We start from the raw sequence: 12,107 nt of genomic DNA, 5'->3' as shown, positions 1-12,107 counted from the left end.
AACACTCATAACTATGAGGTAGGCATAATCTACACTGGGCAGGTGGGAAAATTGTAGCTGCAAGGCTCAAATGGTAGAGCCAGGACAAAAACCCAAACTTTATTACCCGAAATATCTGAAAGCCTATGATCTTTCCACTACACACTTGCTTCTCTAAATCCAATCTTTGGGATTGCAGCTACCCTATTTCTCTAAAACAATTCCTTCTCCTAGAGTACTGACACAAAACTAATCAGAGACCTGTTAATAGAAGGAGCGTAGGCCTAAGGTTTCACTTATTACAATTGCTCCTTACTCAGTGTATTACTTTGAATAAGTCCGTTTTTCTCTGTGACCATCCGTCACTTTTTAGAATGCAGTTGATCTTTGAGGCTCCTTCTGAGAATAAAAACTTTGGGACCCCAAAATGTCCTCTGTGTTGTAAACACAAACACTTAGAGCTCTAACAGTATTGTTTAAAATGTATTTTCCAGAGCAAACGCTATTAGGTCAATTTAATTCTATTTAACAATATTAAACCACTTTCAATTATTTATATTTTCATTTCACTAAAATTACCTTTAACAGGATTAATTCCTTTCCTTGTCAAATTTAATGACAATGTATTCTATGCCATAGGTCTGCGCTTTATTTTTTTTTCCTGACCACGTGACAAATTTCACCAATTACTTTTCACCTCTGGTAATATTCTTTTGTGGCTTTGATTTCTACAATCCTAATTTTGCCCGGAGTGCTTTATCCTTCTGGCTCTGGAGGTCTAGATGTAAGCCTACAACGGACACAAATGGACACCACGTTCTACACCTGACGTTCAGAAAAGCTGGTCCAGCGCGTCCAATATCTGGTAAGCCCAATATTATAATATCGGCACTCTACCGGAAGTTTGCTATTAAAATTAAACAATACTCTGATGTGAGCTTCGTGAATAATTAAGGAAATAATCGCTCGCTCGCTCTTGTAGGCACAGCCCGCCTCCTCCCACAGGGAGCAGCGCTCTACGCGCATCTGTCAGCTAAGGGTTCCTGCAGGCGCGCGCCTTGGGTCGTCCCAGAATCTGGAGAGCAGCCGACCATAGAAAGGGGGACGATGAAGCCCCACGAAGCCCGGTGGTTCTAGGCTGGGCCTGAGGGAGGGGCGGCCCTGGGGTCGCCTCCAGTTCCAGGCCCGCCCTGCGCCACACCCGACCCCGCTTGCTCTCGGCTAACGGGCCGCGACGCCCGCCTCCGCCCGCCATCCCTCACCTCGGCCGGACGGCGGCCTCCGGGAGTCAGCGGCCTCCCTCCGCGCCACCCGCCGCCTCCTCTGCAACCTTAGCCCACCCGGCGGACCCGGACCAAGTCACTGGCGGCCCAGGCGCAGGTAGGCTACGATACGCATGCGCGAGCTTTGAACACACAACACCCCCCCCTTCCCCGCTCCATTCGTTGCTGCTAAGCGACACCCTCACCCAAACTGACCAATCCTGGCGTGTCTCCACCGTCTGTCCCGGAGGAGTCGTGAATGAAGTGGCTCTTAAAGGGCAGAGACCCAAATGCAGACGGGGGCGTGGCTGGGGTGCGCGACTCCCAACTTTCTTCCCATCTCAGGGTTCTCACCCACGTGGGTTTGAGGTCCAAGCCTGTAATTCCCACGTCTGGGGATGCGCGGTATCAGCTCGATTCCTGCAGGGGTAGCGAACTGGACTGACGTGTGGAGGCAAGGAGTTTTCAGCGTAATGGAGCGACACGCCCAGGGCGTGGATTCCCCTGTCAGCGGGGCTAGGCGGAAGGCACGAGATAGGCAAACCAAAGAGCACAGCCTCCTGCCAGCCTGGATCAGGTGCCGAAGTCTAAGGACACATCCCAGTCTGGGATCGGAGGCACTCACAGGTGAATGCCCGGGTCAAGGGAGATGCAGAAGCAGTGTTCGTCCATTCATTCATTCAACGAATTTTGAGCACCTCTTATGTGCCAAGCACTATGCCAGGCAGTAGAGACATAGCGAGAAACTCCTGACACTAAAAACTGTGTTAAAGAGAGGAGGGCAGAGTGAGAGCACCCATCAAACATTTACACAACACATGTTTAAATACAAACTGAGATATGTGGCCTTCAGAGAGGAGCGAGGTTTCTGAGATAATTTACAGGAGCTTCTGGCCTGGACTTTGGGCTCCAAGGAGGCTTCCCTGAGGACATGGCACTGGCCGAGTAGCAGCAAAGTGGAGAAGAAGAGTGTTTCAACAGAGGGAACAGTATGTATAAAGAATTCTGTGTGGAAGGCAGCAGGCCTCCTGTGCGGGATGAAAAGAAATGGAGGGGGATATGGAGTTCGTATTTAATAGGCACAGAATTTCAGCTGGGGAAGGCGAAAAAGTTCTACCAAAGGATGGTGACGATGGCTGCACAACAATGTAAATGTAGTAAATGCCCCTCAGCTGATACCACCTTGTGTCCCTCCAACTACCATCTTCTTTTCCTTTTCCCTTTTCCAGCCAAACTTTTTGGGGAAAGTGGCCTGTGTATGAAGACTCCATTGCTTCACTTTTCCCTTAATGTCTCAGTCTCCTGCAATTCTGACTGCTGCCTCGCCGTATTACCAAAATTTTCCTCATGAAGACCTACTTTCTATCTTGCTTTGACCTTTCCACAGCATTTGTCGTTGCTGTCCTATTTCACACGCTCCTGGATTTCCGCTTATATCTCTAGTCTCCTTTTAGCTTTCATTCTCCTTTGCAGCTTCTTTTCCTCTGCCACGAAAAAAAAAAAACCAACAACACTCTCCCTGGGCAGTCTCATCCACTGCATGGTCGCAGTCAGTTCCAACAAGTGATACTTTTCAAACCTCATATTGCCAGCCTAGTCCTTGGCCCTGAGTTCCCAGACCTGGAGAGCCAGCCACAGACTTCAACATCTCCATTGGCCATCACCTGCAACTATACATGTCCACAGCTGAATCTGTCACTCTCACTTCCGGTACACTCCCTACCTCCACTCTACCCTACCTCCATGAACGGCATCACCAGTCTCTCAGTTGCCCAAGCCAGAACCCAGAAGTCCTCCCTAATTCTTCCCTCTTCACCCCCCCATTAAGTCACTAAGTCCTGTCAAATTTGCACCTAATATCTTTCAAATGCACACACTTCTTTTTCCATTGCTCCCACCATTTCTGGCTTGCACACCTGCAACCTCCTTCTCACTGTTCTTTTTGCTTCTTGTCTGGCTGGCTTATCTGCCTTTCACCTTTCACCAGGAAAACTGTAAAATGTATCTCTAACGTCTCACACCTCTACCTGAAACCATCCATGGCTCCTAGGAGAAAGTCCAGACTCTAGACACCTATCACTTGTGTATTCTCCATTTCCTCTTCATACTGAGACATCTATCATCCTGGAGGGCTTTCTCTGTATGCTGGACCAGGTTGGTCTGCTGTGCCTGTCCTAGCTTAACACCATCTCATGTATTGTCACTCCTCGTTTGTCTAAACAGAAATAGGGCTGAGTAGGACTAATCAAAGCCTGCACCCTGCCCCTGATGGCTCCTCCTCTACCCACTCTGTTTTCTGCAGAACCTCTGGGGACTTTTCCTGAGCAAGGAGCCTGGTTTGGGGATAACAGTACAGGCTTGAGCACCAGAAAGCGCTGAGTCCTGGCCTAGCTCAGGCATGTTGCCCCACTGCTCTCACTGAGTTTACCCTTCTGTGAAAGGGGATGAAAACTGCCTCACAGGGTTGAATAAAAAAAGGCTTGTGGAGGGAAAGCCCAGCAGAAGCAGATGAGCCTTTTCTGGATCTGGGCCACCTCTCAGGGAAATGAAGCTGTAGGAGGCAAAATTGCACCTAGACCCCTTTTGAGGAGTAAAGCCTTCCAAGATCTCCCTCCTAAATGATGTGGCTGCTGCTCACTCCTTGCTGCAGGGAAAACCAGCCTTGTTCCTATGTCCAACATGGATGGGCTGGACAAGAGAAGACAACCACTTCAGAGCTTTAGTGGTTGCCAACAGTAACTGTGTGGCCCAGGAGGGCAGGCCCAGCTTTCTCCATGCCTTGCAGCAAACCACATCTACAGTATGGGATACTGGTTAAGAGTGAGGATTCTAAAGCCAGACTGCCCGTATTCGGATACTGACTTTGCCCTTAGTAGCTATGAGACCTTGGGTAAGTAACTTAACTTCTGTTTTCTCATCTGTAAAATGGAGAAAATACTAGTGCTTTCTAGGGTTGTAAACCTGATAAGCATTACTGTTGCCCAAAGGAAAGATAGGCATATATGCGAGTTTCTCCCTCAGCAAAACGTAAAGCTCACACCAGTGTTTTTCTTGGCCCTGCAGGGTTTGGCTTGGCAGGAGGCAATGCCTAGGGTTCCCGCTGCAGAAGCAAAGCTGGAGGCACAAGAGTGATGTCTAAAGCAGTGGACTTGGAGCCGGAGATCTGAGGTCCAGCCACGATTCTCGTGTGAGCCCGGCACGGTGCTCCCGCAGATAGACTGCAAACAGTGCCTAAAAGGCTAGGAGCGGATGCCGGGGCCCGCCCCCCGATTAGCTTTCCAGACTGCGCAAACGCAAAGGATCAGCAAACACCTCCTGAGCCCCAGAGGCGGGGCCCGAGAGGGACGCTGAGCGTCACTCTTGCGCGCCCAATCACAAACGACGTTGCGTCTGTCCTGCTGCGGTCGTAGGTCGTATGGAACTGATGTGGTTGGCCGTGGTCTAGGTGCGCCCGGGTCTCAGACTGGCTTCCAACCTGGCTTCCCGGAATGTCGGTGGCATTCGTACCAGACTGGCTGAGAGGCAAGGCGCAAGTCAATCAGGAGACCATCCAGCAGGTGAGCGCTAGGAGACAACGGGTTTCTTAGCCGAGAACCGGAAGGGCTGCCGGCTGCCGGAAGCTTCCTGGAGTGAGCGGCATCCCATCAGAGACTCGTGTGCCTTGGGTATTGACTTTTAGGGGTACAAGTGACATGGGAACAAATTCAGCACAGGCGCCAGGCAGGACAACCTGGCACTGGGCTGTGAGACCTTGGGCAGGTTAGTTAACGCCTTGATGTCGCGCTGCACTGACACTTCCTCTGATCTTTCAGCTCCTGGAGGAGAATGACCAGCTGATCCGCTGTATCGTGGAGTATCAGAACAAAGGCCGGGCGAATGAGTGCGTCCAGTAAGTCCCCAACTGCCTCCCCTGACTTCTGAGTTGGGGGTGGGGGAGGGCCAGTGTGGTGTTACAGCACCTGTTCTGAACTAGGAGTCTTGGGAGATTGAACGCAGATGGTCAGAGAGGTTATTTACCTGCTGGAGACCATAGAGACAATACATTGTGAAGCCTGGAGTTAGACGTAGCACCCTCTTCAAAACTTGAATTACGCTCATTGCAAAGACGCCTTCAAGTGAAGCCATGTCAGCTCATGACAACAGAGATGGGGGTGGAAGCACTCAGAAAACTAGTCTTAGGAGCTGGCTTTCTCATCATGGAGTCCTGGCTCATCTTTTTTTCTGTTAAGTGAGGGGGTCACACCATTTGCTAAGTTCCTTCCCATTTCTAACTTTGTAACACACCCAAAGACCAATAAAAGATTTCCAAGTTAACCCAAGGTAAATCCTGCACAGTAATTTAATGTGCTCTCTAGCCATATACCAAAACGAGAGAAAATAATCTCTTTTCTAAATGTTGTTCAGGAATTACGCCCCATTTATTATAGAAAAATATTATTTTATTGTTACTGAAGACATGTTTAAGAAAGCCATGCTTTTCCCATCCCGTAAAAAACCACCCATAGTCCCTCACTAAACAGCTCAGTGGAATGGTAGAGATACCCATCTTTGGGTAAGTCTTTACATTTGACTTTGGCATTTGGTAATTTGCTTTCTTACAGTTTACAGTAAACACTTTCTCATTTATCCACATGGAAAATAGTTGCAAAATATTCTACTTGGTGCAGTGATTCTCAACCTGTGGGTAAGAAAGTTATCCAAACCTTCTGGTGGGCTTTTTCACATTGCACAGGCCATTCTTCCTGCCCCCTAGTCTAATTTGTCTTCCTGGGTAGGGAGCTCTACCCCGTGATTGAAAATACCTACTATAGAAAGCTCACATTGATCATGGAAGTATCCCATCCCTTCTTTAAGTTGGTTCAACAGATATTTTATAAGTACAACTAAGTACCAGGCACTGTTTAAGCTACTGGGGAATCAGTACCAAAACAGATAACTAGCTGCGCTGTCATGGAGCTTACGTTATAGACTCTAGACTGTAAGGGGAGGAAATCATATAATTAGGCACGTGCTAATAAGCTCTTTGAGTAAGAATAAAGCCAGGTAAGTGTAGAAAAGGGTACTGTTTTATACATGGTATCTCTGATGTGACGTTTGAGTAGATAACCTGAGGTAAGAGAACTAGCTATGCAGACATGTTAGGCAGAGAGAGCATCATGTGGAAAAAACCCCAGGCTGGAGAGTGCTGGATATCTTCAAGTGGCAGCAAGGAGACCACTGTGGCCAGAACTCAGTGAGCAAAGGGAAAATGATAGGAGGTGAGATCAGAGAGGTACCTAGAGGTCCCAGTCATATATCATATAGGGTCTTGTAGGCCACGAGAAGGGTTCAGCTTTATTCAGAATGAGATGGGAGCCTTTAGAAGGATTTAAACAGAGATAAGATATGATCTTAAATACTATGGCGATCACTCAGCTGTATGGAGAATAGAGTAGAAGTACAAAGATAGAGCAGGGAGTCCGGTTAGGAGACCGGTCCAATACCATCGTCTAAGCAAGAAGTGATAATGGCTTGGCCTAGAGAGGTCCAGCTCTAGAAGTGATTAGTGAAAAACAGGTAAGATTCTGGATATATTTTTCTTGAATGTGTTAAACAACAAGATTGATTGCACTGCATGGTATCTGCAGTTTCTTCCTGCTGGGTGTTCAAAGGACAGTGCAATATAAATTCAGTATGTGGCATCATTGATTTTCTTGTCTGTGCACGTTAAACCTGGTATTTTTATTGATACAGTATTAAAAAAAATAATAAAAGGTTGATAACACTGAAGCAGCCAATTAATGGATGAACCATTCCTAGGTAAATATCCAGTTTTTTGTTCATGTTCAGTAAAAACAAGCCTCTAATTTATGCCTGTTTTTCACCCATAGGTACCAACATGTGTTACATAGAAATCTCATTTATTTGGCTACCATCGCTGATGCCAACCCAACCAGTCCTTCCAAAGTAATGGAATAATCTTCCAGTTGGTGGTTGTGAGGAGTAATTGAATGTAATCCATTTCCTGTGAAATGGAGACAGGATCTTTACCAACTCAACTGCTAAAAACATGAATGAGACCTCTGTGGCTGTTGTAAAACTGTGAAAATGTGAGGAAAGCTACTAAGTTAAACTGTATTTCAATGTAAATATTTATTTTAATAATTAAGCAGATTCCCTCAAGTAAGTTGCCTCCAGTTGTCCTCTTTCCTGCAATAGATGTGTTTGGATAACAAAGACATATCACTGGTATCTTCAAGTCTACCTCTATAGTTTCAACCTGAACAGGAAATTGAGCAAGTGTTTGGTGATTGGCAGGAATTGGTGTGACTCCCTCCTGAGTCCCTGCCAGACAGACATGTAACTGTGTTCTCCCTTCTGCCAGTTTGTAGTTGTGGGGACCCCCCGACTGCTCTTTTCAGATTGCTTTGAAGTAAAGCTTGCCTTTCCACAAAACACGAATATTGAGATACAGAATTTTTCATGCAATAAGTGTCTCCTTTGGTTTTTTCAGAAAAACTGTAAGGACTTAAAAATACATGTAACAACACTTATCATGGCTAACAAAATTAATAGTAATTCATAATTATTAACTAATATCTAATAATAGATGATATACAGGAGGAAAAATATCTTTTTCCGTCCCTCCTTTTAAAGTTCTTGGCCAGGGCTCTATAGCAAAAGACAGATTAACAAAAGAAAAGCATATAAATTTAAGTTTTACGTGACATGTGAGACTTCATAAGGAAATTAACCAAAGAAGCAGTTGAATGTGAGCATTTTTATACTAGGTTTGATGAAGAATGGAAGTCTGGGGAAAATGTAATAGGACAAAAGGGTGTGAGCTAAGTGTAGTGAGCTGGGGGAAACGTAGCAAGGCCTGCTCGTTCAAATTCTGCGTGTCCCTCAGTCTTCAGAGATAAGGATGCTTTTCTTCTGGGTATAGGGAGGGCACCTCACGTATGAGGGTCTCATGACCTGCTTCAGAGGAGGTCAAGGAGTCCTTCCATCATAGGGCATTTCTCAGATTTCTTCAGCTTAAAATATTTAATATGCCAAGGTGCCGTATTTTGGAGTAGCGTGTCCTGAACGCTGAGTTTCAATTTTCTTCTATTACCACAAAATGTCCTTTTGTCTGAATCTGGATTCAAACTAGATTCACACATGGCACTTTGTTGATGTCCCTTACGTCTCTTTAAAAATAGTTAACACTTCTTTTTTTCTTTGCCATTTCTTGAAAAATGCCATCTACCCTCAAACTTCTCATATTCTGGATTTGCCTAGTTATATCCCTGTTGTGTCATTAAACACTCGCCCACTTTTCCTATAAACTGGTATATCTAGAGGCTCTTTCAGACTCAGGTTCTAATATTTTTGGCAAGAATACATCATAGGAAGTGACAGGTACATGCTTTTGCATCACAACAGAAAGTGACCTGATTTGATTTATTATCAAGTTCCCAGTAGCCTTTCACTTAAATTATGATCTATCCATCTTTGATCTATTATTTTATTAGGGTAAAACACTTCTATCTTATCCTTCCTTCTGCCTCTGTTGGCTTTGTTCTAGTATATATGTGCTGCTGAAGTGAGCAAGGCAGGCTTTGTTTTGAACCCAAACTTAGACTATCAAGTTCCTGGCTCCTTTTGTTGGACTGGAGGGTTGCAATCCAGAGGGGCTGTGATGTGTAAATGGTGAAGAGAGCTAATTTTGAATCCCAGATCTATCACTTAACCTCTGAAAGCTGTTTCCTCGCCTCTAAAATGGGGGTGATGAAAGTAGCACCTGCCTGCTGAGCTTGCCAGATTGAGAGAATGCAGTTAAGAGCTGGGCACATGGTAAACACAGAATATGTGTGTTAGCTCCGATGTGTTATCTGAGGGTTCTGGCCCTTTCTAGGCCTTCTCAGGTCTGGGAGGGTGACTGCTCTTTGCTTCCCCACCCATTCTGCCATCTTTAGGGTTCTAGCCCATGAGTGGTCCCCTTCCCCTACTGGTCATGGGGTTGGTGTCCATACTCTACCAAGTGGGCTGCTCAAGGGCCTGATATGGTGGGCGCTGTACAATGTTTTCAGTTTTGAATTAGTTGCTAACATTTGAAAATAGGAGGGTTCCCCACTAAAGCCTGGATTTCTAGCAGTGCTGGTCTTCTAGATCCACATAGCAGCCGGCAGCTGGAATGAGATGGCAGCTGCCCCTCTTTACTAGGCAGCCTGGCTTGTATTCATAGGACCTGGTTCTGGCTGGAATGGGAGCACCAGCTGATGTTTCAATTTAGACGTCCCCTGAAGCAGAGCCTGAGACAAGGCCTTGGGTGCAGGTTGTTTATTTGGGAGATGATCTCGGGAAGCACAAGGCAGGCGGTGAGGACAAGGAGACAGAACAACGAAAAGCCACTGAGAGGTCACCCGCTATAGGCAGTAGCGGCTCAGTTCTGCAGGGACCTCTGCGAAGCCTGCAGAATGTCCCGGAAATGTCCACTGAGAGACACCGGTTGGGGGTTCCCTGCAGGGGAGTTAGGTCTCCCTACACTGACAATCAGCCTTTGTGGCCAAGTGGGCGCCTTGTGTCAGAAGTAGAAAGTAGAAGGCTGAGGGCAGTCCTGAAGTGGCTACGAAATTGTTCAGATGTTGAGGCTGCAGGAACTCCAATGAGGAAATGATCAAATCCTATGTCATAGAAAAAGTCTATGCTGTTGAATCCCTGAGCACTCTTGTCTGCGAACAAAAAATTGCCCGTTGGAGCAGAAGCTATTAGCATCCCACTCTCATTCCTTGAACTTCAACTTCACTGAACTTGATTCCTTTGTGTCCAGCTGACTCCCAGCGGTCCACATATATGTCTCTTTTCCTGAGGACTTTTTCCTAAAACGAAGTCTGCTTTCCCCAGGCAGAGAAGGCCAGAACCACCTTGGGATTATTACCCAGGGAGCAGCTCTCAACTAATGACTCTCGGGAGATAGAAGATGAATATCCCAGCTCCCTCACCCCTCCAGATGGACAATTCTGAGATGTTTGTACTGCTTGCCAAACGCTAATCACCTGCTGTGGTAGCTGGCTTAATAGCACACACTATATTGGCCCCCTTCCCCATCCCCGCCAAATGGAGTTTCCTGGGATCACTTCTCAAATAAGCAACTTGCACCGAAACCAGTCTCAGGGTCTTTGATTTCTGAGGGAAACAACCAAGATTCCAGTTGTCTAATGCCTTACTCTTGGTAGGCAGACCCAGATGGGCTGCTCAGCAAGTATAGCTTCTGTCAGCACCAGGGCAAATGCAAATTTTTTTTTTTACCAAAAACCAATCTATTTGCAAAAACTAATGTCTAGAAAAAGTGTCAGAGCCAAGGACTCGAAGCAGAATTTAGAGAATGATATCAGTAGGATCAACAAAAAATGAGTAGGGACCCTATCTGACAAGTAGTGTTTGTTGTAGTGGGTTTTTCACATGAATTTGATGGGATCCAACCCACCCTCCCCCCACAAAAACGATGAAGCAGCAGACATTTGTGAAAACACAGCCATGCTGTAAAACAACTTTGTGGCTAAAAAGCCACTTACCTAAAAGGCAAAAAGATGGGTGTAGTATCCACAGTTAAGGTGACAGTTTGTAGCCACTGCCCCAGTGGCTGTCTCTGTATTGCCACAACCCCATTCCTTTCTCCTGGACTGGCTCCATCCTAAGCTGATCAATCATAGTATCTGCCCATTGCCAAGGTCATCAAGACTAAACTAGAGATGGGCATATGAACCTTATCAAGCCAATCAGAATCTCTCCCCAGGATTTTGCTCACTGGTGCTGGCAGGTAAAAAGGTTTCCCATCAGATTGTCAGGCTATAAAGTTGTGTGCTTGAAGCTGCCATTGCCATGTTCCTTGCTCCCCTCGTCCCTCATGGAAAAAGCCCATGATCTTGACTAATATCACGAGGATGCTATTTTATCAAAATACACATTTTTATGTACTCCATGAAATCGTTGACCCCCTTTTTTCCCCCACAAAAAATAAATCTAGGATTTCAAAACGTGTTTGCAAATTTTCAAAAAATTTTTTTTAACCAAATTCTGGTAGTATCTCTGTTTCTGCTTCGTGGGTCCCAAGATTACCCCCAGGTTTGATGATTGGCTAGGCGGACTCACAGGACTCAGCACATAGTCACACTCACAGCTATGATTTATTGTAGCAAAAGAATTCAAAGCAAAATCAGCAAAGGGAAAAGGCAAATGAGGTGAAGCCGAGGAAACCAGGTTCAAACTTCCTTTTCCCAGTGGAGTCACACAGGACAAACTTATTCCTCCAGGGATAAATTGTGACATATGAGAAATGTCCACTAGGGAAGTTCATTACAGGCTTAGTGCCCCAAATTTTTATTAGAGGCTGGTCACATATGCATTCTCTGCCTAGCACATACCAAAATTCCAGAGTCCCAAAAGGAAAACAGGTGTTCAGCATAAACCATATTGTTTGTTCAAATAGTTTAGACATAGTGAGGCATTCTTATCATATAATGAAAGTTTTCTGTAGGTGTAGGAAACTACCATTCCAGTTCCCAAATTCCATCCAAATGCCAAACTTGTAAGTCAGGACTTTCTAAAGATAGCAGTGTCAGGCCTATTATGTTCATTTTTTTCTGCACAATTCCCCATTTAAGATCTAGAATATCCTTGTACTTTAAAAAATGCTATAAGGAAATAAGGTAGAATTGTGTATGTACCTTCTCATTGGATTCCTTTTCTTCTCTTTTGTTCACCTCTTTTCTCCCTTAAGTTATAAAAATGTAAAAGTTACTTTGGGGGGAGGTTAGAGCAGGGATCCCTGCTTGAGGTTGAATTGTGTATCACAGGATATACTGAACGAGCTGAGGCAATAAATTGATAACCAATATACCA

General features: G+C 45.6%; 2 protein-coding genes and 1 non-coding gene across 4 annotated transcripts in view; 2 read left to right on the top strand and 1 right to left on the bottom strand.

The window, feature by feature from the left end:
- The window catches only part of SEC22C (SEC22 homolog C, vesicle trafficking protein), a 24,364-nt gene extending 22,986 nt beyond the window's left edge, over positions 1-1,378 (bottom strand). The window contains exon 1 of one of the 2 annotated variants that reach the window (XM_019727539.3): positions 1,242-1,378. The gene's annotated coding sequence lies outside the window, so the exon portion shown is untranslated. The remainder of the gene's footprint in view (positions 1-1,241) is intronic. The other variant, XM_074312564.2, reaches the window with a different exon arrangement.
- Positions 1,221-12,107, top strand: SS18L2 (SS18 like 2). Its single transcript, XM_019727541.3, has 4 exons — positions 1,221-1,359; positions 4,305-4,798; positions 5,054-5,130; positions 7,112-12,107. The coding sequence occupies exons 2-4, from the start codon at positions 4,730-4,732 to the stop codon at positions 7,197-7,199; spliced, it is 234 nt and encodes a 77-aa protein (XP_019583100.1). The 5' UTR covers positions 1,221-1,359; positions 4,305-4,729; the 3' UTR covers positions 7,200-12,107.
- On the top strand, positions 6,848-6,976 carry LOC141567365 (small nucleolar RNA SNORA8). Its single transcript, XR_012489961.1, has one exon. It is a non-coding gene; the product is annotated as a small nucleolar RNA SNORA8 (small nucleolar RNA).

This window comes from Rhinolophus sinicus, chromosome 5 (assembly GCF_057876585.1).
Source record: "Rhinolophus sinicus isolate RSI-liver-muscle chromosome 5, RSI-T2T, whole genome shotgun sequence".
Taxonomy (NCBI): Eukaryota; Metazoa; Chordata; class Mammalia; order Chiroptera; family Rhinolophidae; genus Rhinolophus; species Rhinolophus sinicus.
The sequence above is the reverse complement of the archived record's forward strand: the minus strand, read 5'-3'. Positions and strand labels throughout refer to the sequence as shown.